This window comes from Podarcis tiliguerta (assembly GCF_965153285.1).
Source record: "Podarcis tiliguerta genome assembly, chromosome: 4".
Taxonomy (NCBI): domain Eukaryota; kingdom Metazoa; phylum Chordata; class Lepidosauria; order Squamata; family Lacertidae; genus Podarcis; species Podarcis tiliguerta.
Window position 1 is genome coordinate 399060 of NC_139537.1, and position 24875 is coordinate 423934.

General features: G+C 54.8%; 2 protein-coding genes across 3 annotated transcripts in view; one reads left to right on the forward strand and one right to left on the reverse strand.

The window, feature by feature from the left end:
- Positions 1-24875, forward strand: part of HPX (hemopexin) — a 512404-nt gene that overhangs the window by 117020 nt on the left and 370509 nt on the right. The window lies entirely within an intron of this gene.
- On the reverse strand, positions 6729-17647 carry CCKBR (cholecystokinin B receptor). Of its 2 annotated transcripts, none has more exons than XM_083436631.1 (5): positions 17454-17647; positions 12899-13150; positions 12522-12777; positions 9086-9213; positions 6729-8326 (listed from the first exon to the last, which is right to left on the reverse strand). In XM_083436631.1, exons 1-5 carry the CDS (start codon positions 17584-17586, stop codon positions 7788-7790), a joined length of 1308 nt encoding a protein of 435 aa, XP_083292757.1. In that variant the 5' UTR covers positions 17587-17647; the 3' UTR covers positions 6729-7787. The 2 variants fall into 2 exon arrangements, with proteins under 2 accessions (XP_083292757.1, XP_083292756.1); XM_083436630.1 differs by having other exon boundaries at positions 12899-13153.

The following is a 24875-nucleotide window of genomic DNA, read 5'->3' on the forward strand; positions in this document are numbered from 1 at the left end:
TTGCACACAAGTATCATTCTCCTGCAGCTGATCCTGGTGGATTTTGTTTTATTATTTTGGCTGCCTTCTGCATCTTCTGGAGCTTTCCATTGATTTGTTTTCTTTTGCATTTCTTGTCCTTTTGCCAGTCCCGGAGCAAACTGCTGAGGCCATCAAGGTAGCAGAAAAACAAGGTTGTTCTCAGGCAAAGCCCTGCTCCCCTCGAGGATTCAATCCCGCTAGCAAAATCCCAGCCCCCCCACCCCCCCTCGCCTCAAGGCCAGCGAACAAAGTGTCACCTTAGAGACTGGCAGGTGCAGAAAGCCTTGTTCTGGTGTTGCCTGGAAATAGAGGGCTTTGCGCCTCTTCCTGCAAAACTGCCTCCACTTCAGCCTTGAATGTTTCCTTGAAGCTCAGCTCTTGTGCCTTGGATGAAGCAGATGGAAGGCAAACAGAAAACAGCCCTTTTCTCTGATCCAGGCAGCCAATTGAGCCGTCAGCGGTTGATGGATGACCTGGTGGCTCCACCAAGCTCAGGGCTGGTGTGTTAATTGGGGGTGGGCTTCAGGCCTTTGTCCATGTGGGTTGAGGAGGCCCAGGGCACCCGGGAGAATAAAATCTCCTTTGAATCATAGAATCATGGAGTGGGAGAGTTGGGAGGGTTCCCCCAGGGTCATCTAGTCCAACCCCCTGCAATGCAGGAACCACAAGTGAAGCATCCCTGGCAGATGGCCACCCAACCTGACCATCAGAGCCCTTTGGCCGTGCAGCAGACTCGACTTAGAAGGGAGTGGACGCTCCTTCACTTGAGGCTTTTAAGCAGATGTTGGACAGGCGCCTGCTTTAGTTGAGATTCCTGCATTGCAGGAGCTTCAAAGAATCATAGCAGCGTAGATTTGGAAGGGACACTCAAGTCGGACCCTGGTAGAGTCACATACCCTGAAGTGAAGGACATGAGGCAGGAGCTGATAATGCAGGTGAGCTGAGCACAAGCAAGCTGCCGGCCAGCTCTGTGGAGGCTCCTTTTATTGACACAATATGCAAACCCGGCAGATACATTTTGGGCTGTGACCTTTACACATCTTCCAGTCCCGAGATCGTGGGGTGGTACAAAGCTATTTTGGCACCTGTTTCCACCGTGTCCTTTTCCCCTTGCACAATGTATGACGAAGGAGACAAAGGTCTCAGAGACAAAGGTTACAGACAGGACACTGAGACCGCAAAAGGTTAGACAGAGGGCAAGATGTTCAGACAGCTGTGGCTTGTCTGTGGGGGGGAGTGTGCTCCGCACCCAGCGATCATTCCTACAATACCCAATTGGCATGTTCTCGCCCTCCTGGTCATTCGTTCGGGAGCTTCCTTAGCTTTCTTCAGCCTGAACATCACAGCGACCGATGCCAACAGACATTGGCACACTTAGGGCTCTGCGGAGTGTTTGCAGTTTGCATAACAGACCTCAGCAACTCAGCATTTTGGCTAATCTACTTTTATTTACATATAAACACACACGGAGCACTGCAACATGGCTCCCTCTCTCTCTTGCATCAGATAGCAAAGAAAGTGAACAAAGGAGAATAATCCCACTTTAGCAAACACAGTAACACAAACTTCCAATCTCCGTCACTTCCCACTTTGTGGAGTCAAAATATACGCTGTCATGTGAAAGACAACAATCCCATGACTGCAATCACGGAGCAATAACTCTAACATCCTGAGGGTAATCTAGCATTGCAGGGGGTTGGACCAGATGGCCCTTGGGGGTCCCTTCCAACTCTCCCGTTCTACGATTCCATGAACCTCTGCTTAAAAACCTCCAAAATGTGGGAATGTTCAGGGAGGCAGGAGAGGATATATTGTTTATTAATATCCATCCTAACCTGCGCTAGCAAGTCCCTTTACTTTGCAGAGTTTTACATTCCTCTTTTAAATGCACAGCGGATAACCGGCTGCAGGCTTGTGTAAGCCTCTCACTGTTAGGTTCCTGTTAAGTTCCCTTTTATCCCTCTTAAAAGAATAAACAAGCCACAATCTAGCTTAAAGTCAATAATAGTAGTTTACTCACATTCAGTTCACAGTTGGATCCCTGAAGGCAGACTTAGTTACAAAGTATATGCATGTGGATCTATCCCCCTGGGGATAATCCCAGTGTCCTCTTCTGGCTGAAAGCCAACAGGGCATTTCTAGCTAAAAAGCTGCTCCAATGACGGAGAGAGTGTGGCAGCAGGCCCTGTCCTTTTGTTACCTGGACAGGTAAGCTCCTGCCCACCTCTGTTAGCTTTTTAAGATATACAAATAAATACATAAATAACAACAAGAAACTTTCAACTGGCTGCACCAAACATTCCCCCGCATGTCCACTCTAGGAAAAGAAGGAATGTTGTACTTGACTGCTACTTATGTATCACATCCCACACAATGGAGAGTCAAGGACCAAGAGCTCAGCCTACGTCCTCTGGCTGCCTGGAAGTCTGCCTCTGCCCCAGAATGCCTTCCCTCTTCCGAGGATGTCCCTTGGGCCTCCTGGCCAGAGTGCAAGGGGGGCTTCCTCTGTGAGGGGCCGCTCTGGAGCCTCCCCCCTCGCCTGCTCACCTTTGGGCAGGCATTGTATGTTACTTGTTGCAATTACACCCCACACCCATGGTTCCCCCCTCCCCTCATTTAATCCCAAGAACCCTGTTTCTCTCCCAGATCTTAGCCTGACACTCTAACCACTGCACCACACAGCCCCCCTGCTGGAAGCCTCCCCCCAGACCCTGGAGGGTCTTCTGTGAAGGCGGCTTAGCAACCAGCCTTGACTCCACCTGCTGGTCTCACCCACTTCCTCACCCACATGGCTTCATCACCTTGCAAACCAAAATACGCCGGAGGGACTTGGCTGGATTCACAATGAATGATGTCTGCAGCATTCCCACTGACCACTAACTCAATCACAAAGCTAGTGGGGCAGAGTTTATTGTTGACAAATGTGTACTGGCTGCTGCTAATCACTGCCTTGTTATGCAGATGCTTACAAATGAGCACACCCACCCTCATCTTCTCCTCTTCTTTCCAGGAACCCAAATCAGGTTTGGAAGAGACCTTGGGCTTGGGCTCTTGACCGCGGGGCCAAGACATGGCAGAGGGCGTGTACACCTGGCCGGACTGTTGTTTAGGGGCAGAATCGAGGGCTGCCCACACTGGAGCCCCTCCTGGTGCCATTTCCTATTTGGAGAAAGCCCAGGCAGCAGGTTGAAGCCCACCCCCATCTCACAGTCCCAGGAGAGCGGTGGCCCTTGAGGGCAAAGATGTCGGCAGTGGGATCCTAGAACATAGAGGTGGAAGGGGTCGTGAGGGCCATCTAGTCCAGGCCCCTGCCTGCAATGCAGGAATTCCTGACAGGTAGTCACCCAACCTCTGGTTGAAAACCTCCATTTGAGTCTTGGGTCCTCCCCTCTGGAGAAGCAGAGAACAGGTTTTCTCCCTCTTCCATGGGGCAGTTGAAGATTGCTCTCCAATCTCCTCTCAGTCTCCTCTTTTCCAAGCTAAACATACCCAGCTCCTTCAACCGTTCCTCATCTGGCGTGGTTTGCAGACCGCCATCTTGGTCGCCTTGGAAGGTGGCGGACTCTCCTTCCTTGGAGGTCTTTAAGCAGAGTTTGGGTGGCCCTCCATCATGGATGCTTCAGCTGCGATTCCTCATTGCGGGGGGCTGGTCTGGATGACCCTCGGGTCCCTTCCACCTCTACAATTCTATGCAGTGGCGTAGCGTGGGGGTGCAGGGGGGGCCGGCCGCACCGGGTGCAACACCTGGGGGTTAGGGGGGCAAATCCACAGGTTAGGGGGCGCAAATTACTTGCCTTGCCCCGGGTGCTGACAACCCACGCTACGCCACTGATTCTATGAGTCTATGGGTCACGCCAAGAGGACTCTGTCACAGCTAAAAATAGGCCACTGTTTCTTTAATGCTAAAAGAACTAAGTCAGCTGGTTGTGTTTGGCGTCTGTAAAAGCTGTCAGTCGTGGTTGGCGAAGAAGACTTTTTAAGAATACAGTGGTATCTCGGGTTACATACAATTCAGGTTACAGACACTTCAGGTTACAGCCTCCGTTAACCCAGAAATATTACTTCGGATTAAGAACTTTGCTTCAGGATGAGAACAGAAATTGTGATCCAGTGGCGCGGCAGCAGCGGGAGTCCCCATTAGCTAAAGTGGTGCTTCAGGTTAAGAACAGTTTCAGGTTAAGAACGGACCTCCAGAATGAATTAAGTACTTAACCGGAGGTACCACTGTACAAGTGGCAATACTCTGCCAGAATACTCTTTCTCATAGACTCTTTGAGGAGTAAAAAGGAGGTCAGAACCTCTTCTTTTTCAAACCCTGACAGGTTATGGGCCCCTTGCCGTCCCAGGATCCCCCACGGCCCCCTCCTGCTGCTCTCTGTGCCAGTGGGTGACAGGAGGCCAAGGCAAGGGTTGGCCATCCTTGCAGCAGTTCTTCTTTCTCCACAACTGGGGGGGGGGGGGAGACGGGGGGGTACGGGCTCTGGGCTGCAAGGAGAGGTGACAGGCAGAAGACATTCATTAGCCTGGATGCTACATGACTCTTCCAGCTCCTCTTAATGGACTTCAAAGATGGAGATAGATTTCTTTGACAGCTACAAGAACTGGATTTAAGATGCTGGCAGGAAACAGACGCAGCCTCAACGCTGCCAGGAGTCCTGACACCCCCTCAAGGAGCCGGGGGGGGGGCAGGCAGGAAGCAAGCAAGGAAGGAAGAACTGCCACCACAGTCATGTATTAGGAAACGAAGCAGAGTCTGACTCCACCAGCAGAGGACTTTGTTTTCTGCCCCCTGGAGACCCACCTGGCCTGGGGGGGGGGGCTTGCAGGAGGAAGGGGACCACAGCCACCAAATGGGCCTGCTTGGTGGGTTTTTTGAATTGTACAACCCCCTCTTCCTCCCCAAGGAGCTCAGAGAGGCCAGCTTTACGCTGGACACAGAGATGGTTGGGCCAACCATCATCTCATCATCCGACCACCCCCGGTGGAGAAGAGGGATTCCGGTGGGAGGGAGTTCCTCAGCTCACCTCTGTGCTGTGTAAAGAAGTCCTTTCTCTTCTCCATCTTCAGTCTTCCAACATTCCCCTTGATTGGATGTCTCCTGGGGGGTGGGGGGGAGTGGCACTGAATTTGCCCACAAGGATCCAGCAATAGCATTTCCCAAGAAGCAGGGAGCGGGCAAGAAACTAAGAGGAGGAGGAGAAGCTCTCAGTCCCTCCCTCTCTCCCTCACCCGGAAGGGGCACAGGGCAGCCTGGCATGGGAGAGGGGGCCTCCCCAGGGGGCCTTGTGCCAGGCCACCTCTGCCCCCGCATGAACTATGGCCTGGCCAGCATTTGGGGAACTGACCCCACTTGGTGTGTGTCTGTGTTGGAGAGACACCTTTTTACCTGCCCCAGAAGACATTTCTCTGGCAAACAATAAGAATGGTAACTGTGAGAATGATCAGGAGAGTAAAGCCAGAGAGTAAATCCTATTGAGCTCAAAGGAACTTAGTAAAGGGACCCCTGACCATTAGGCCCAGTCGTGGCCGACTCTGGGGTTGCGGCGCTCATCTCGCTTTACTGGCCGAGGGAGCCGGCGTACGGCTTCCGGGTCATGTGGCCAGCATGACTAAGCCGCTTCTGGCGAACCAGAGCAGCGCACGGAAACGCCGTTTACCTTCCTGCCGGAGCGGTACCTATTTATCTACTTGCACTTTGACGTGCTTTCGAACTGCTAGGTTGGCAGGAGCAGGGACTGAGCAAACCCCTTTTGAGTAAAAATGCTTCGGATTGCAGTGCAAGGCTGCCCAGTCTTGACGCAGTTACCTGGGAGTAAGCTCCATTGAATACTGTGGGAGTTACTTCTCAGTAGACCGTGTAAGGCTCCCTTTACAATAATGGAATAAACGAATAAAGGAAGAATTGCAATGAAAGACTTTAGGGTGGATGAGTGACCTTTTCCTTAAAATTATAGGAAGGGCTTCTTCGTATCCCAGCTTTGCCGTTTTTTTCACCTGGTGCAGGAATTTTATTTCCAGTATAAACAGAATTGCGTTTTTGCACCTGCGCCACTTTAAATCATAGCTGTCTTTTTTAAAAGGGAAATTCCCTTATTCTGAAGAGGATTCCTTGCAAGAAAAGGGAAAATACAGTTATGCTTTTAATTATTCTCTGAGACGTAGAGGGAAGGAAAAAGGGACCCAGGGCTTTCTGGGATCAAATCCTAAACCAGGATGGCTTCTGTAATTCCAGGATTGTCCCTGGAAAATCGGGACACTTGCTGGTTTTGTGGGCATACTAGAAACATCCCCCCCCCTTCCCAAAAGCGTAACTGGGGATCAGGTGGGGAGTGTTTTTCATTTCCTTCTTCTGGTGCTTAGAGGCTCCAGCGAGGAGGGCTGGGGGGGGGGGAGCTGAGGCTGCCAGAGGCCCCACCAAGGCCGTTTCCATGCCACCCCCTCCCACCCCCCTCCTCCCACAGCTCAGAAAAGGCACAGGAGATGAGCATCGCCCCAGAATGGATGATTCAACAGCCGCTGGCATATTTAAGTGGAGAAAGTGATGCTGCCTGGGGGTGGGGGAGGCAAGGGAAGGAAAGAGCAAAAATCCCACATCCCCAGGTATTTCTCTCCCCCCCCCCCCCGGCAAAATCCAGGGACTGAGACCAGCCTGCCACTTTCTCCGCCGCGCTGAAAGCAGGAAGGAGACACGAGGCAGATCACGTTGGAGAACCTTTATTTTCCGACAGACACACAACCATGAAAAAGACCCCAGACCCCCGCTAAAAGGGGGGGTCTGGCACAAACAGAAGCAGGGTGTGTGCAGCGAGAAGGGGCACAGGGAAGCAGACCCCAGGCCCCACTGCAGGGAGCAGCCTCGGGGCATGTGCAGAGTGGCAGGGTCTGCCTCACAAGAGGGGTCGCCCCCTTGCCAGCGGGCAAGCCAGGTCCCACGGCCAGCCCAAGTGGCTTCCTGTGGGTGGGATGGCGGGGGGGGGGGACCACCAGTTTGTTTCCCACCTTCAGCAGCCAAACATCTTGGCTCAGGTGGGGGGTCTCCTGAGAAGCCCCTGCCTGGCTCTCTAGAGGGCGGCCATGGTGAGGAAAGGCACGGCAGGAAGGCTGCTCCCTTCCGGAATGGCCCACCAAACCTGCACCCGAGGCCACTGATTTGGGGAGTGGGTTTCCATGTCCACCCGCCCTCAGAGCAGCCCTGCTTCCCACATAAAAAACATCCACATAAAAAACCCCGAAATCAACAAGACGACAAACAAGCCAACCACAACCCAGGTGTCCAGCAGGGAAAGGCAGCAGGGGGGCCTTTGGAGCAGAGCAGTTGTCCTTCTCAGATTTTTCAGAGGACGGGGAAATTCCAGATGCAGCAGGGAGGAAGTCTGGGGCAGAGGCTGCTTTTGGTGTGGGGGCGAGGGGGAACTAAAGGAGACACAGGGGTGTGTGGTGTGAAGTGGGGTGTATTTTCAAGATTAAGCTAAGGTGTGAATGGGCCCCACCTGCATTGTCTCAGGAATAGCAGAACTGTAGAGTTGGAAGGGACCCCCGGGTCATCTAGTCCAACCCGCTGCAGCTCTTCTTTACGCCCCTCTTGCTTTAGTCCCCTCTGCAGCCCCCCCCCGGAGGTTTCTGACTTACCTTACCAAAGTAAGAGGGGAGCCAGGGAGGAAAGGTTTGGGGTGCCAGAGACACAGCCAAGGGGAGGGCGTGCGAGGGAGCGGGGGGGGGGAGGGTCTCGGGATGTGGGGCAGCCCCCCCGGAGCTCCCTGGCAGGGTCAAGGGGGCCCGACGCTGCTGACGGTGGTGTAGCTGAACTTGGAGAGGGAGGCCCCCGTGGCCGTGAGCTCATCCTCGGGGGGCCGAGGGCGCCTCCGGCAGCAGGGGGCCGCCCGGCCGCAGGAGCAGGTGGCGGCGAAGGCCTTGCGAAAGCGCTTGTTCATGAAGCAGTAGACGAAGGGGTTGACGCAGGCGGAGGCGAAGCAGAGCAGCTGGATGAAGGAGATGGGGGTCCCCGAGAGGGCGCGGTGGGCGGCCTGGGGGTCAAAGGCCCGCCAGGTGTTGACGGCGTAGAGGGGCAGCCAGCAGACAAAGAAGAGCACCACAATGGCCACCAGCATGCGCACCACCCGCTGCTTGGCCAGCAGCTTCGCCCGGGAGGTGTTGACGCGAGCCGCCTCCTGCTGGGCCCCGTCCTCGGGGGTCAGGACCGACAGCTCCACCGCGCCCCCCGCCGGCCGGGACACCTGGACGTAGCAGCCGTCGCCCTCCTCCGCGCAAGGTGGGAGGGGCTCCGCGGATCCCCCGTTCTGCTGGGCTGGGGGACACAAGGGGGAAGGGCGTGTGAGGAGGGCCCGGGAGAGCGGGGGACCCCCAGGGCCATCCAGTCCACCCTCTGCAGTGCAGGAATCTGAGCTGAAACGTCCCAGGCAGATGACCACCCAACCTCTGCTGGAAAACCTCCAGGAAGGAGAGGCCACCATCTTCCCAGAAGGTTTCTCCTGATCTTTAGGCAGAATCTCCTTTCTTGTGAGTTGAATCGGTGGGTTCAGGTCCTCCCTTCACGCTCGCTCCACCTTTTATGTGACTTGAATGGTGGTGGGGGTCTCCTTCCTTGGAGGTTGGATGGTCGTCGCTTTTCAGGAGTTCCTTAGCTCCGATTCCTGCTTCCTTGGGGGGTTGGACTAGATGACCCCTGGGTTCCCTTCCGATTCCATGATTGTGACATTGCTAACACAGCGCCCGTCCTCAGGCAGAGCCAACAGGGTGGCCAACATTAGGTGCACAGGTAACATGAGGAACAAGCTTCAAAACGTAGCCCAATAAACAGCAAAATGGGTTTCTGAGGATCAAAACTGCCGGTGACTCCGTTACACGAGTCCCTCTGGCCACGATCTGAAGGCTTGTACAGATGCAAAGGTCTTGCAGGACACCTCAACAACTTTTTTTTTTGGGGGGGGGTATCCAGGCCTGTGCATCTTTACAAGCCCAGAGACCCGCTGCCCTGCCTCCCCCCAGCCTCCGGCTTAGCTGATGAGCCCACCCCCAGCTTTTCCCACCCCTGCCCCACACCAACCTTTGGCCTGTCGGGTGAGGTCCATCTCAAACTGGATGCCCCTGTAGAGCTCCCGGGAGATCAGTCCGTAGGCCACGATCATCACCAGTCCTGGAATCAGGAAGAGAGTGACCAGCAGCAGGACGGACCTGGCCAGGAGGGAAGGGGAGATGGTTGCCCTTGAGAAAGGCCTCACTCTCCTCCCTGGATTTGCCAAAGCGCTCCCAGGTGCTGCACAAGGTAAACTCACAAGTACGTAAGCAGGACAGAGAGCAATACAGCAGCAACTGAGCCCCCCGGTCAGCCTTGGAGACCCTCTCAAGTCACGCCACAGGGAATCCCTCTGCAAAACCAGTCTGGCAAGTATCTGTTGAGCTTGCCAAGCAGACCTGCCCAAAGGGCATCTTCTGGGCATGGATGGGGAGCCAAGGCATTCAGCATTCCCAAAGGACGTCTCAGACAGGCCAGGAAGGGCCGTTGTCAGGTACTGTCATGCACCTTGATGGAGAGACTTGTAGACAGGTTGGAGAAACAGGACCTCTGAGCATGAGCTGATCTACACGGCCAACCCATTTTGCAATGTCTCTGACATTTTTGTGCGGGATGTGAAATACAAGAGTAGTCAAGTACAACCTTCCTAGAGTGAACATGTTTACACATGGGGAGGAATGTCCAGCCAGCAGGTCAACCTCCTGTTTCTTTTTGGGCTGGGACAGACTTCCTCTGCATGTGACTAGAGGTGGGCGTGGCCTCACCTGTGCAGGTAACGACAACAGCACAGGGCAGGGCAGCCATCTCTCTCTGTGACTACATGCATCGAAGAAGCAACATCTGCTTAGCCAAAGATGCTCTTCCAGCCAAGAGAGGACAAAGGGATTGTCTCCTTATGAGATAGTTTCTAGGTATATGTTAGGTTACTTTTCTAAGCTGAATCTGCCTTCTGGGATCCGATTGTGAACAGAATGATGTGTGAGTAAACCTTTTTATACTTTTATAGAAGACTGTGTTGTGTCTTATCTTTTATGAGGGAATAAGGGGAAAATACCAGAATAGTTATTAGAGAGCCTGAGCAAACGCATCCGCAGCAAGTTTAAAAAAGGGGAATGCTACTCTGCTAAATTGTGAACTTGTTTACACAAGTTGGAAAGGGTATAAGCAGACATTATCTCCTCTCCTGCATCCCTGAACATTCCCACATTTTGATGCGGTCTTTCTGCGATGGGCACAAAACACTTTCCCTCCCACTGGAATTCGTGGCCGTTCAATGAAGCTGAGTGTCGGATGATTCAGGATAGAGAAAATTAAGCCTGTCCTCATGCAGCGCAGAGTTAAACTGCTCCTGGATTCCAGTTGCTCGGATCCTGCTTCCCACAGACAAGTTGCTCGGATCCTGCTTCCCACAGACAAAAACAGGATGTTGGATTGCGTTGGCCACTGGGATCTAACAGGCTCTTTACATTCTTAGAGAGCCCAAAGGGTGGAAAGGGCAGAAATCCACCACTCTGACCGCCTCTGATCTGCGGGTCTTTGCCTTTTTCTGTACAAAATGGCTTTTTTTAAATTAAAAAAGGGCTGTGAGTCAGCAAGTCAAGAGATGGTACTTAGAGTCTGATTGATGGGCCCATCGACATTCTGCCCAGGGCTGCCCTCTCAGGCCCGCTTTACTCATTAAACTTGGCTCCTGTGCAGAGGAGCTAAAAGGAGGAGCCGTGCTTTTAATGCCGTTCGACACGTGTCCTTGTGGCCGGCAAATTTACTGGGGAGGCTTCCAGACCTCCCAGAAAGCATTCCCTTCCTGACTGCAGCTTGAAGAAAGGATCCCTTGTCAAGCAAGGTGCAGAGGCTTCAGCCCAGAAAGCAGACAGGCGCTCTGGGGCAAAACTTGGGCTCATCACAACTCAAACTGCCCTGATACATCCATGCTACACCTCTTCCCATATGAACCTTCCCGGACCCTGAGATCATATTCTGAGGCCCTTCTTCACGTGCCTCCTCCTTGAGAGATCTGGAGGGTGGCAACACCAGAACGGGGCCTTCTCTGCAGTGGCTCCCCGTCTGTGGAATGTTCTCCCCAGGGAAGTTTGCCTGGCACATTCATTATACACCTTTAGGCGCCAGGCAAAAACGTTCCTTTTTAACCAGGCCTTTGGCTAATCTTATTGACATCCAACACCCTTTTAGAATGTGGTTCTTTTTTTGGGGGGTGGGTAGGTTATATTGGGTTGTTGCTTTTGGTTTGATTTTATATGTTGTGGTCTTGTTGAGAACGGCCCTGAGACCTCCGGGTATAGGGCGGGTATAGGGTGTATAAGTTGAATTATTATTAATAACAATTAATAATAACAATAATACGCCCGCCAAGTTTCCCTCTTGCACACTGCAAGATGTTTGGTGTGTGGGGCTGGGCAAATGCTGCCGTCCCTTTGAGCAAGGATTTGTGCCTGTCTCTGCCCCCCCCCCCCGCTTCTCCCGTGGGTGCTCCCCCCATGGCTTCCTGGGGGCTTCCCCCAAATCTTTAAACCAGTGCCGCAAAGGAGTTGTGTCTTCAGCGCCCCCACTTTCCCCCTCAAGCCTCTGGGGCTGTAGCCTGAGCAGAAGGAGGCCTCAGGATGAACGGGGCCCCAATCCTGCTATGTCTTTCTTCACGCTGCTGCAACTGCTCTGGTGAGAGATCAGCGGGTGCTGCTTGGGGGGGGGGGCAGCACTTCTGATGACTGGATCTGTGCAAGGGGACTACGTGCAGGGGTTTTTTTCCGGGGGGGGGGGGGGTGCATCCAGGAACAATTTATATATTTCATGTATTTACTTAAATCCCACTTCAGCTTCATAGCTGACTTGGGCTCTGAACCCTGGTCCCTTCTAGGTCTAACCACTGCACCACACTGCCTCTCAGGAGGCCTGTCCCGCTTGGGGACCGTCAGCTCTGTGGGACATGGTGTCCCGCACACCAAGAGAAAGCCCTGCCCTCCCCAACACTCAAACACATGGGAGATCCAGGATGGGTAAAAGAAAGTCCTTCTGCATGCAGTGCAGTGTTAGTCTGTGGAACTCCCTCCCTCATGGCCACGAACTTGGATGGCTCTGGAGAAATAAATTCACGGAGGGGGAGAGTGCTATCAGTGGCTCCTAGCCATGCTTCTGAAGACCAGTTTCTGGAACCCTCAGGAGAGGAGAGTCCTCTTGGGCCCAGATCCTGCTTACGGGTTTTCCCATTGAGGATCTGGTTGGCCCCTGTGAGAAGAGGACACTGGGCCAGACGGGTCCCCTTTGGCCTGATTCAGCAACCCGGGTTCTCGTTGGGTCCTCCTGGAGCCCCCAGTCACAGTGGCAGTCTATCTTGCTCCCTGGGGGGATTTGGCCACTGGGAGGACTGGCTGCTGGGCCTGATCCGGCCGGGCTCTCCTTCTGCTCTCTCGCGCCAGGGCCCAGCGCTCTTCCCCCTCCCCCCGCTCCTCACCAGGCCTGCTTGACGTTGCTCCCGGGCCACTTGTGGGTGCACTGGGTGATGTGGGGCTCCCCGGGCTGCGTGGTGGTGGTGGTGTAGATGGGGTAGGGCAGCATCAGGAGAGCCGAGATCAGCCAGGTGGCGGCGATGACGCGGTAGGCGTGGGAGCGGGTCTGCCAGACGCGCGACTGGAGCGGGTTGCAGATGGCGTTGTAGCGCTCGATGGCGATGGCGACGAGGCTGAAGGTGGAGACGCTGACCGCCATCCCTGGGGGAGGGTGGGGAACAGAGGAAGAGGGTCAAGGAGTCCCGTCTCAGACCCACGGAAGCCCCTTCCCCTGCGCGGGGCTCAAGGGCGCCCCCGGCCGGCGTGCCGCCCCCCGGCTCACCCATGAGGTAGGCGACGGCCTTGCAGACGACCTTTCCAAAGACGAAGGTGCCCATCAGGCTGGGGATGAAGCTGAAGGGCAGGCAGAAGAGGGCCACCATGAGGTCGCTGAGCGCCAGCGAGAGCAGGAAGGAGTTGGTGACGGTGCGAAGGCGCTTGTTGGCCACCAGCACCCAGATCACCAGCACGTTGCCAAAGACGCTCAGCAAGAAGATCACCGAGTAGAGAAAGATCCGCACGGTCACGTCCAGGTCTGCTGCAGAGGGATAATAATAATAATAATAATAATAATAATAATAATAATAATAATAATAATAAATTAATCATACCCCGCCCATCTGGGTGGGCTTCCCCAGCCACTCTGGGCAGCTTCCAACAAAATATTAAAATACAGTAATGTAGTTTAAATGATGTCATGAAGAGAGCAGGGGGAGAGGCCAGTGTGAGCCCTCCTGCCCCGAATGAGGGGGGGTGGCAGCCAAGCGGGCCGGCCGGCCTGGCCCCAAAGAACCCAACCAGGAGCTATGGGGCTTATGCTACCCCCAGGATGTCGGGATTCTGTGGCTGTTTCCTGCATTGCTGGGGGTGGACTCGATGACCCCCGGGGGTCCCTTCCAACTCGACAGTTCTAGGGTGCTTGCAGCTTCCCTGTGCTTCAGCTTGGGGGGGGTGTCTCTTTAGCGATGAGCTTCCTTGGGGAGTATTATAATAATAATACTTCCACCCCACCCCCCATCTGACAGGGTTGCCCCAGCCATTCTGGGCAGCTTCCAACAGGTATAAAAACATAATAAAACATCAAACTTCCCTGAACAGGGCTGCCTTCAGATGTCTTCTAAAAGTCAGATAGTTGTTTAGTTCCTTGACATCTGGTGGGAGGGCGTTCCACAGGGCAGGAGCCACCACCGAGAAGGCCCTCTGCCTGGTTCCCTGTAACTTCCCACAGTGAGGGAACCAGCAGAAGACCCTCAGAGGAGGACCTCAGTGTCCGGGCAGAATGATGGGGGTGGAGACGCTCCTTCAGGTCTACTAGGCAGAGGCCTTTTAGGGCTTTAAAGGTCAGCACCAACACTTTGAACTGTGCTCAGAAATGTACTGGGAGCCAATGCAGGTCTTTCAAGACTGGTGTTATGTGGTCCCGGCGGCCGCTCCCATCACCAGTCTAGCTGCCACGTTCTGGATTAATTGCAGTTTCCGAGTCACCTTCAAAGGTAACCCCCCGCAGAGCGCATTGCAGCAGCCCATCCCCCCTCCCTCCCAGACAGTGGCAGTTCTGGATCTGGTCTGCCCAACTCTCCATATCCTGAGTGTGCCACCCACCACCCTGGGGTGTTATTCCCTTTTCTCCTACCTACTGCTGCCTGACCTTCTCTCAACAGCTGTAGGCAGCTCCCCTCGCCCCCCTGCCACTCCAATGCCAGCCTCCCTGCTCTGAGCAGGCCGCTGGCACTGCTGCTGCCCATGGAGGCCTCGCCAGGCCCTGAAACCTGCAGAGGCTGACAGCTGGCCTCCACTGGGAGTTTTCTGAGGGTGGCTCGTTTCAGAGACGGGCCTTGCCCACCCAAGACACCCACCCTCGCGCCACCCATCCCAGAGGACCCAGGCGTCCTGCTATCCTTGCCGGACGCCTCTCCAGGTGTTGCTTCCTCTGGTTTCTCCCAGGGAAGAGGCTGCTGTTTGCCAAGGTACCTTTCTGCTGATAAGGATGTGTCAGCCGGCCGTGACATGCAGAGATGGGAGCGGAAGGCAGGAGGGAGCAGGCAGTGCCAGCGCCAACAGCCCCCCCCCCCCGAACAGGGGTTTGTGTGTGTGGAGAGCTGTGCGCACACCTACACAGAGACAACCCGGATCTTCCTCTCTCTCTCCCTGCCCCTGCCAAGGACATGCCTTCCAGCTGACCCTCCCCCAGAGGGGGGAAGACCCCTGGGCATGACTGCCTGGCACCCTTGTGCCTCTGAGACCCAGACCCTCCGCCTCCCAAACCTCCTGTCTGAATTAATGCAGGAAGGGGTTAGGATCACAGCTGTACCTCGGAAGTTGAACGGAATCTGTTCCGGAAGTCCATTCGACTTCCGAGACATTCAGAAACCAAGGAGCGGAAGACGTCCGGCTTCCAAAAAAAGTTCGAAAAAACCTGAACAATCACTTCCAGTTTTTGATCATTTGGGAGCCGGAACGTTCGACTCCCAAGGCGTTCGGGAGCTGAGGTATGACTGTACTTTTAATTATTATTTATTAAATTGGAGGCTCGCTTTATCTTGCCAAAGGCAACTCAAAGCGGCTTAGAAGCAAACGAGCAAACCAACCAACCAACCAACAGAAAACCTCTACAGAGATACGTTAAAATAAAACAAAGAACATGTTGAAATAATACCTTAAAGATACATTGAAAACACCATACCGGTTCTAAAAGGTCACAGAGAAACACAAGCCAGAGAGCTAGTTAAAGAGGAAAGTTTTTGCCCAGCATGAAAGCCATGAGATGATTGTGCCAGGTGAGCCTCCCCGCCGAGAGCCTTCCGCAAACTGGGAGTCGCCTCTGAAAAGGCCGCGCCAGGAGGGAGTCCAACTCTCTTTCGCAGAAGGGAGACTGAGGGTCATCTAGACTGACCCCCCTGCAATGCAGGAATCTCAGCTAAAGCACACATGGCAGGCGGCCGTCCAACCTCTGCTTCAAAACCTCCAAGGCAGGAGAGTTCACCATCTCCCCAGAGAGACCACGCCACTGTCAAATCATAAGAAGTAAATTACTCCTGATGTTTAGTCGGAATCTCATTTCTTGCCCTTTGAATCCCTCTGGAGCGGCAGAAAACAGCCTTGCTTCACCTTCCGGCTAAACATTGGGAAGAACTTTCTGGGAGTAAGAGCTATTTGACAGGGGGGCGGACTCCCTCCCTGCCAAGGTGGCACGTTCTGCTTCTGAAGCTGAGCTTATCATCACCGGCATTCTTGTTATCTATTTATTGATACCCTGCCTTTCCCCCTGTTGGAACGCAAGGTGGCTGACAGATAAAATATAAACAGCTAAAAACACAGGGGAGGAAGTCATTAAAAAAATTAAAAAGAAACATTAATAGAATAAACCTGTCTGTCTGCCTTATCTATCTATCTAGTGCTTTTTTCTTTAAAAAATTGTTTCGGGGTACTCTCATTTTGTTTTCCTTTTATCTCCCTACTTTATAAAGAAAAACAAAATGAGAATACCCAGACAGGTTGGTCACAAAGAGTCGGACACGACTAAACAACTCAACAACAACAACTCTCATTTTCCGACTCATATTGAAATCCTGCCCCTCAATGAGGCCAAACTTAGATTCACAAAATGTTTTGGGGTATGCGTCCCTCTGCGCCCCCCCCCAAAAAAGCACACTCTCTCTCTCTCTCTCTCTCTCTCTCTCTCTCTCAGCTATTTTAAGACATGAAACCAGCAGGGTCCCAACCCTTTCATGGAAAGGTCTTCAGCTGCCAGGGAAGGACAACCAGGGGGAGCCAGTCTAGCTTCCCAAGGGAGGGAGTTCCACTGGGCGGCCTCTGTCCCGGATGCTTGAGCTGAGATTCCTGCATTGCTGGGGTTGGACTAGAGGACCCTTAGGGTCCCTTCCAATTCTAGGATTCCAGGATTCTAGCGGGACAGCCCTTCCGATATTGGAAGATGGCTATCCCGTCTCCTCTCGGTCTCCAAGCCCAGCTCCCTCCACGCTTCCTCCTCCCGCGCCTCATCTTGCTCTCCCTCCTCCGCACACCTTCCCGCTCTCGGGCTTCCCTGCCGGACTCGAGGGGCAGAGCTCATGCTCTTACCCAAAGGAGAGAAGCCAAGCCCCCCCCCCGAAAGCCCCCCCCCCGAGAAGAGAAGCCAGGGGTCCAACCCGGAGGGACGCGGCAGCACCCAGGCCACAAAAGAACTCTGTGCATGCTCCGAAGTCCTCCAAGGACCGGAGGGAATGACTGAGATGGACTGCGGGAGGGGTGTCAGGACCTGCAAAGGGCAGAAATGGAGGCTGGAGGACCCGATCCAGGGACGTGGAGGCGACACCACGTGGAGACGAGGGGGGGGGGGTCTCCCCGCTGCCTCAAACCGGGCTTGGGCTGGGGAGGCTCCAAATAGTTGGGTTGGGGGTTTCACCAGAAAACAGGGGTCTATCCAAAGACACCCCCCTATTTTCTGGTGACAGGGGTCTCCTCTAGGATGCTGAGGGGGGAGGTCCATTACCCTCCCCAGCCCCATTGGGGCTGTGTGGAATCGCGGGTGGGGGGCGCTTCAGAGTTCCCACGCGAGAAGCGCGAGGGGGTCCCCGAAGGAACGTGTCGGTTGTGTGTGTTGCTTTGGGGGTGTCCCAGGCAAAAAGGGGGCCGGTGATGGGGGCTCCCACCCTCTCCTTTAGGGGGATCTTGCGGGGTGGGCGCGGGAGTTCCGCGGCCGAGATGCGCGCGCGTGCGCGCGTGGCGGGTGGATTCCGGCATTAGGCTCGCCGGTGCTGCAGAGAAGGTGGAATTTTTTTTGGGGGGGGGCTGTCCCGGTTCGCCGATGCCTTGGGCGGGGTCCCCTTCCTCCTCACCTCCGGCTCCGCGCGGGGTTCTCCGCGAAGCGTCGCAGCCTCCGCCGGTCCCGTTCCAGACGCCGCCGCCGGCCGAGCCGTTCCCGGTCCGGCCGCACAGCAGCGACTCGTTGAAGGGGCGCGGAGCCTCCATCCTTGGCGGGTCCTCCGGGCCGGGCGGGCGGGCGCTCAGCGGCGTGGCGTCGCGGGCAGCAGCCCAGGCAGACTGACGCCCCCTCCCCGCACGCCGCCGCCTCCGCCGCCGCTGCCTCCTCCCCTTCGCTCGCCGCCGCCGCCTCCGCAGCCGCCCGGCTCAAGGCTGCTGCCGCCCCGCGCCCGACACCCCGCGCCGCCGGCCCAGCAGCGCCCCCTGACGGCGGACGGGGGCCCTCGCTGCGCCCGGGAGCTGCGGTCCGCGGCGCAGGCGGGGAGCTCTGCACATGCCCTGGTGGCGGGGGCGGAGCGCGGGCCAATCACAGGCTGGCAGAGTGGGAAGGGAACCCAGAGGTCATCTAGCTAACCCCCCGCCATGCAAAGGAAGGAGGACCGCTCTGGAACAGCTCGGCGGCGCCGAGGCTCACCCTTGAGCATGGGCAGAGTTCGGGGCCACGGAGACTTTTCCGGGGTGGCGAGGCGCTTTCCACACGAGGGCCGCACCCCGTGCCCCAGGGCATGTGCAGAGTGCCTTTATGCCCAGGCTCCCTGGTCTTTCGGGGAAGAAGGTCGGCCGGCCGGCGCTCAGACTCCAGCCAGCCGGGCGCAGGGCGGGGGGCATCAAGAGCCCCCACCCCACCCCTGCGCGGGCCAAACTGCTGGCCCTCGGGCTCCTCGGGTGGGGGGGGGGTGGCGTCTCCCAGCAGCAGCCCGGAGCCGGAAAGCCGACGACGCGTTTGCTGGGGGAGGGGCGGAGGCACCTGACCGCCCCCCCCCCCGCTGTTGACACAGGTGGTTGTTTACCTGGCCGAACGGCAGCCAGGTAAGTGCTGCCTGTCCGAGCGGGGGAGGGAGCCTGGCAGCCGCAGAGGGGGCTGCTCCTCCCTCGAAGCCTCCCAGGGTGCCCCCCCCCGTGGCACATCGCCTCCCCTTGACCGCCCCCCCCCCACGATCCGAGAGGGGAGAATTTTGAGAAGTGCAGCTTCTCTCGTTCCTCCCGGTCCCCAGTTCCCCCCTCTCTTGGGTTAATCTCCCTCGCAGGGTTGTTGTGGGAAATAAATGAGGAGCTGGAGAAGCCCCTTGAGCTCCTGGGAGGGAAAAGGTTGGCTATGGACGCAACAAACAGAGCCACAGTTCTCTGCTCCTGGGGGGGGGGGTCCCTCTCCGTCTCTTTGCGGGGGAGGCGCCGGCTTTCATTTGGCAAAGCCAGGTTTTCAGGGCGGACGTGGCGGGACTGCGGAGCGGGGAGATGGGAGCCTCCGGCAATAGCAACAAAGGACGGCAGGTTCTCCTCCGGTGCCCTGGGGGGCTCTGGGCCTGCGTGGCCTGGGGGCTCTTCACACTTTCCCTTTCTTGGCTTCCCTTTGAAGCTGCCTTCTGAAGTCTCTCTCTGAGTTTTGGAGAGAGGGATGAAGGGGGGGGGGAGGAGGGGTGACCTCCTCCTCCTCTGTGCAGAGGGTGGCGGCTGCCACTAGGAAAAGGGGGTCAATGCTGGCAGGGGCTGGCAGGACGCTACACGGGAAGAGGGGCTGGAGTCTGGCTTGAAAGAGGGGGGCAGTGATTTGTGGGGAACTGGGCCAGTCGGGAGGCAAGAGGCGGAGGCAGGGGGGCTTCAGAGCTGGAGGAAGAGGAGGAAGAGGCAGGGCCAGGGGCTTCCCCACCTTCTCCTGAACCTCCATCTCCCAGAACCAGGAGGGGACTGAAGAGGGAAGGGCAGAGGGAGCTCCCATGCAGGCTCAGTCTCTGGCTGTGAGGAGCGTAAACGGAGTCCCTGTTGTTGCAGCTGCTCCACAGAGCGCAGACCTGGGAACAGCTGCATCCTAGCTCAAAGCTACCAGCCTGAGTCTGACCAAACTGCGGGAGGCAATGGAATAATAATATACATAAATAAAATTTTATTTATATCCCGCCCTCCCCAGCCGAAGCCGGGCTCAGAGCAGCTAACAGCAATAAAAGTAACACAGCATTCTAAAATCAATTCATTCTAATATCAATTCAAAATCAAATTGCTGGCAACCATTGGGCTAGAGTTCTGTGAGGATTACCGAAGGAGGGGGTCAGGCTGTGCCTCGGCCAAAGGCCTGGTGGAACAGCTCTGTCTTGCAGGTCCTGCGGAAAGATGTCAAGTCCCGCAGGGCCCTAGTCTCTTGTGACAGAGCGTTCCACCAGATCGGAGCCACAGCCGAAAAAGCCCTGGCTCTGGTTGAGGCCAGCCTAACCTCCCTGTGGCCAGGGACCTCCAAGGTGTTTTTGTTTGAAGACCATAAGGTCCTCCGTGGGACATACCAGGAGAGGCGGTCCTGTAGGTACGAGGGTCCTAGACAGGAGTGCTCTGGTCCAGGGGGTCACAAAGAGGCGGACACGACTAAATGACTCAACAACAAGAAGTGAGTGTTATATTTGGCAAGAAAGAGCCTTCCTTGGGTGGGAAGCGCCCTTTATGCCAGCCATGCCAGCTCCATGGAAGGAAACAGAGCTGGTGGACGGACGGGGGTAGAGAAGCTTTCAAGCTCCAACATAAAGTTCATTCTGGGGGAGGGAAAGAGGAGATATCAGGGTGGGGGCAGCCTTGCTCAGTTTGCCAAGAGGCAGCTGATGGAGATGGCCATTCCTTGGGGGGGGGGGCAAATGACTCCTGACTTCTTGGCATGAGAACCCAAGAACCTAACATGAGCCCCGCAGGGCATCAGAATCCGGCCTCCTCTTTTCCCAGGGGTCAGCCAGGTGCCTGTGGGGAACTGAGACCCATAAGCATGGCAGAAGCAGGAAGCAGGGGGTTCTTATGTTGTGTGGGAAAGGTCTTCCTTTTGTTTGTCCCGAATCATTTCAGCTTTGCTGGGTCTCTGCGTCTTCTGGTATTTCACATGTGCCAATTTGTGCAGCTCTCTTGTGGGACCTCTTCCTTGCCTTTTCTATCAAGTCAAAGGCCCAGATGTTGCTACAGAAGAGCAAAGTTGTCTTGGATGTTCCTTCTTGAATGCCGTGTAATGCCAGGCTTCACAGCCCCCCCATGCCACCCTTTTTGTACCTGTCTCCCTCAGCGCTCTCGCAAAATTCAGTGCTAACCTTTTCCCTGGCGCGACATGTTTTGTTTTTGGAGAAGTCAGGTTTCGGCAGAGAACCGACTGGTTCCAATAGATGGTTTGCCAAAATTAAAATGGCAAGAACAGCAGCAGTCCAGACCCCCCTAAATGGCAGGTGCGTCAAAGCGCAACTCCTGGCGCAATTCCAGGGATGGTTGGCCAACGGAGCCAGGGAGGAGAGGCGTTCAAAACCTGCAGCAGCAGAAGAAGAAGAACAGGGAAGCAGCCCTCCCTTGCCCGCTTTGAAGGGCACCTCGTGGAAGACGGAGGCAGCTTGTTTCAGAGGCTGAAGCCAGACACAAACGTTTGGCGTCAGATAAAGGCAAGAAATGAAACCGAAAACCCCACCTCTGCAATCCAACAAGAAAGACTGTTGGGAGAGGGAGGCACAGAGAAAAGAAAGCGCTTCTTTATGGGGTGCAGAGTTGAACCACTGAACTCCCTCCTGCAGGAGGCAGGGATGGCCCCCCCCCCCCACCTGGGCGGCTAAAAAGAGGGTGAGGCTACCAAATAGGATGGGAAACAGCCCTACTAGAAAAATTAACCAATAAACAAATAGAAGAAGACGCCTTCACCCCGGTATGGCTCCCCTTTATCACATACAGAGCCCAACAAGACAATGACAAAAATCCACCAACAGCATACAAATCAGTATGGCTAACCTGATCCAAAACACCCACCCACCCCACTCACACATGAAAACAAAGACCACCACAGCCAACCACAAATGAACAACCACACCCTAGGCCAAGCCCAACCTCTCTCACCACCAAAGGAACACAAGTGAACAGCAGAGAACCTGCACAAGCAACGCCGACACCAAACCCCACATATAGTAAGTAAAACAGAACATTGTCACCCGACCCTGACAAACTGGAACGTGTCCAGAGGAGGGCAACCAAAATGGTCAAAGGCCTGGAAACGATGCCTTATGAGGAACGGCTAAGGGAGCTGGGCATGTTTAGCCTGGAGAAGAGGAGGTTAAGGGGTGATATGATAGCCATGTTCAAATATATAAAAGGATGTCACATAGAGGAGGGAGAAAGGTTGTTTTCTGCTGCTCCAGAGAAGCGGACACGGAGCAATGGATCCAAACTACAAGAAAGAAGATTCCACCTAAACATTAGGAAGAACTTCCTGACAGTAAGAGCTGTTCGACAGTGGAATTTGCTGCCAAGGAGTGTGGTGGAGTCTCCTTCTTTGGAGGTCTTTAAGCAGAGGCTTGACAACCATATGTCAGGAGTGCTCTGATGGTGTTTCCTGCTTGGCAGGGGGTTGGACTCAATGGCCCTTGTGGTCTCTTCCAACTCTTCTATGACCCCCCATCTCCCCCCCCACCTCTTTCCCCCTTTTCTTCCTAATGTCTCAACAAATGAAACTGATTTGTAAAATGTTACATAGGGGAAAAATACGAGAGAGAGAGACAATGCACACACTTTTGTAAATCAACAAAATCTTTAATAAATAATAATTAAAAATAGAAGAGGATGAGGCCAGTTCATGGGGCAGGGCTGGATTACACCCTGTGGAGGGAGGCCCCTAGGCAGTCAAAGGCGGGGTGGGGGGAGGGCCTCATGCGCCCCCTGGAATAACATTGAAATAAGAAAGGGCCAGGGTCTACTCTGCCTATTTGGCAATCCAGCATGGCCCCTTTGGCTGCAGGAGAGAGAAGAAAGGAAGTGGAGGGAGGCCTCCTGATGCGCTGCAGCTGTTCCCCACAAGGAAAGGGAAGGCTCCCCATTTGCCAGGCACTTTCGGATGCTGAGCAGTCCTGTGTGGATACAACAACCCTGTGAAGTAGGCCAGTGCTATACACTCCCCATACTGCAGCTGTGGGGACTCCCGAGGCCGATCTGAGGCAGGGGGGCCAGGGTCTGGGGGGAACGATCCGGGAGGGTGGGCTGCCCCCAGCAGCCTTTGCAGCATCAGAAGGCGTTCCCTGAACCACACTGGCTAAGACGACTCTGTGCCCCCACCCACAGCATCCGGAAAAGGCAGAGGCACCTTCTCAGTCTTGGTGTCCTGGGAAAAGGCAGCGTTTCTTGTCAGGATGGTTCTGACATGGTGGTTCCCCCCCCCCCCCAAAGGACTGCATGACCTGCAACACGGAGGAGGAGAGGGTTCAGAGCAGGTCATCCCTCCCAAAATGGGGGGAAAGGGGGATACTGGTTGTTACGGCCAAATCTGGGTGTGAGGCTGCTCTGCCACCCAGCTCGGACTATGTCCGCGGGTCCCTGCAGAGGAAAATGAGTTCAGCCGGAGACAGGAGCAAACTGCAGAAGATCCATGTTTATTGCGCAATAAGGTTCAAGGCGAGATTGAACAGCGAGAAATGGGTGACATGAACTTTTGAAACTTCCCTCCATGTCCCAGAATACAGTGCAAAATATATCCCAGTTACATCGTGAATACATTAAGAAGAGGTTGGGTTACACAGATTACATCATGAATATATTAAGAAGAGGTTGGGTTCCACAGGATTAACATATGGAGGAGGGAGGGGGAATATGCAGAGCTGGAGATATGCGTAGATAAGCACATCCTGAGTCCCGGTGATGAGAAGACAACGGTCCATGTATGCATAGTCTGCCACCTGGCATTGCCCAGAGGAAAGGCTTGGCAGAGTGATTTGACAGGATTAGGGTCTTGACACCTTGCTTGAGGGATTATGGAGGACAGGGGAGGTATCATGGAGTCCTAGAGAAATTGAGCAAATTGGCACGTTGATTTTCTATGAATTTTATAGATTTTAGTCCCTTTTGACATTGACAATTGGAAATAAATGGATATATTGTAGTGAAGAAGGAGGTGAAGAAGACATGCCCCCCCCTCCGTATCACTGGTCCAGCTGGGCAAAGGAGCTCCTAGAACTTCCATGAACCGTTGCAGAAGACGACTTGTTCACTTCCCATTAAATAAGGATTCTGAATGGCTGACGCACCACCAGAGCTTTGCTCTCCAGACTGAGCCCTTTGCCTCGCCTGGGTCACAGCAGGATGCGGCCTGAGGAGGGCGTCCCTTCTGGAAGAGCTCCTCCAGGTTGCACTTCCAGGCATGGATTCCTAGAGTCAGAATTGTAGAGCTGGAAAGGGACCCAGAGGGTCATCTAGTCCAGCCCCCTGCAATGCAGGAGTCACAGGTGAAGAATCCCTCACAGGTGGCCATCCAACTTCTGCTTAAGAGCCTCCAAGGAAGGAGAGTCCACCGCCGTCCCAGAGAGACTGGCCATCAGAAAGTTCTTGCTGATGTTTAGTCCGACTCTCCTTTCCTGCCCTCCCCTCTGGAGCAGCAGAAGACAAGCTTGGTCCCTCTGGCAGCCCTTGAGATATGGGAAGATGGCTCTCCTCTCAGTCTCCTCTTCTCCAGGCCAAACATACCCAACTGCCTCAACCGTTCCTCATCAGGCTTGGTCTCCAGACCCTGGATCCTCCTGGCTGCCCTCCTCTGCTGCCCTTCCAGCTGCTCAGTACCCTTCTTGAACTAGACAAAGGTCTCTCTGATCTCAAAAGGATATTAGATTAATTCAAGGAGGAGGAGACAGTGTAATGGCTGGACTAGGACCAGCATCACCTGCACTGACCGGCAGCAGCTCTCCAGGGGTTCAGACGGGGGGGGGAGACATTGCCAGCCCCCCCCCCCGGAGATGCTGCCCAAGACAGAAGACCTGCATGCCAAGCAGATGGTCCAATCCTGCGCTATGGAGACCCCTAGCCTCCCTGGGAGGATGTGGGTCTGGTCTCCCTTTGGGAATGGGGCTGCAGGAAGAAGGAGGTGAAAGGAAGATGCAGCCCAGGGGCAGGCGGAACAGCAGGGGCCTCCGAGTTCTGAAGGAGGAGCATCACCAGGTGGGCCCAGGTCCAGGTGAGGGGGTTGCCACGGTGACAAGGACCCGCCTTCCTTTGTGACATCTCTTGCTTCTCCTTTAAAAGCCACTGACTCACAGGCAGCCATTGTGGATCAGGAGTGAAGCAAGAGAAGGAGTTGTTAGTGGCGGTTGGAGAAGATAATGAGAAGCCTTTGGTTTATTGTTATTTTTCCAGTTTCTTATTTTGATTTTGATTTATTACTTTTATTGGATTCATTTTATTTTATTTTATTTTATTTTATTTAACACTTTTGTTTTACTTTTTACTTTTATTTTTTGCTCAGCTCCTCCACACTCTTTCCCTGCCTTCCCCCTTTCTCTCCCCTCTTATCATTTATTATG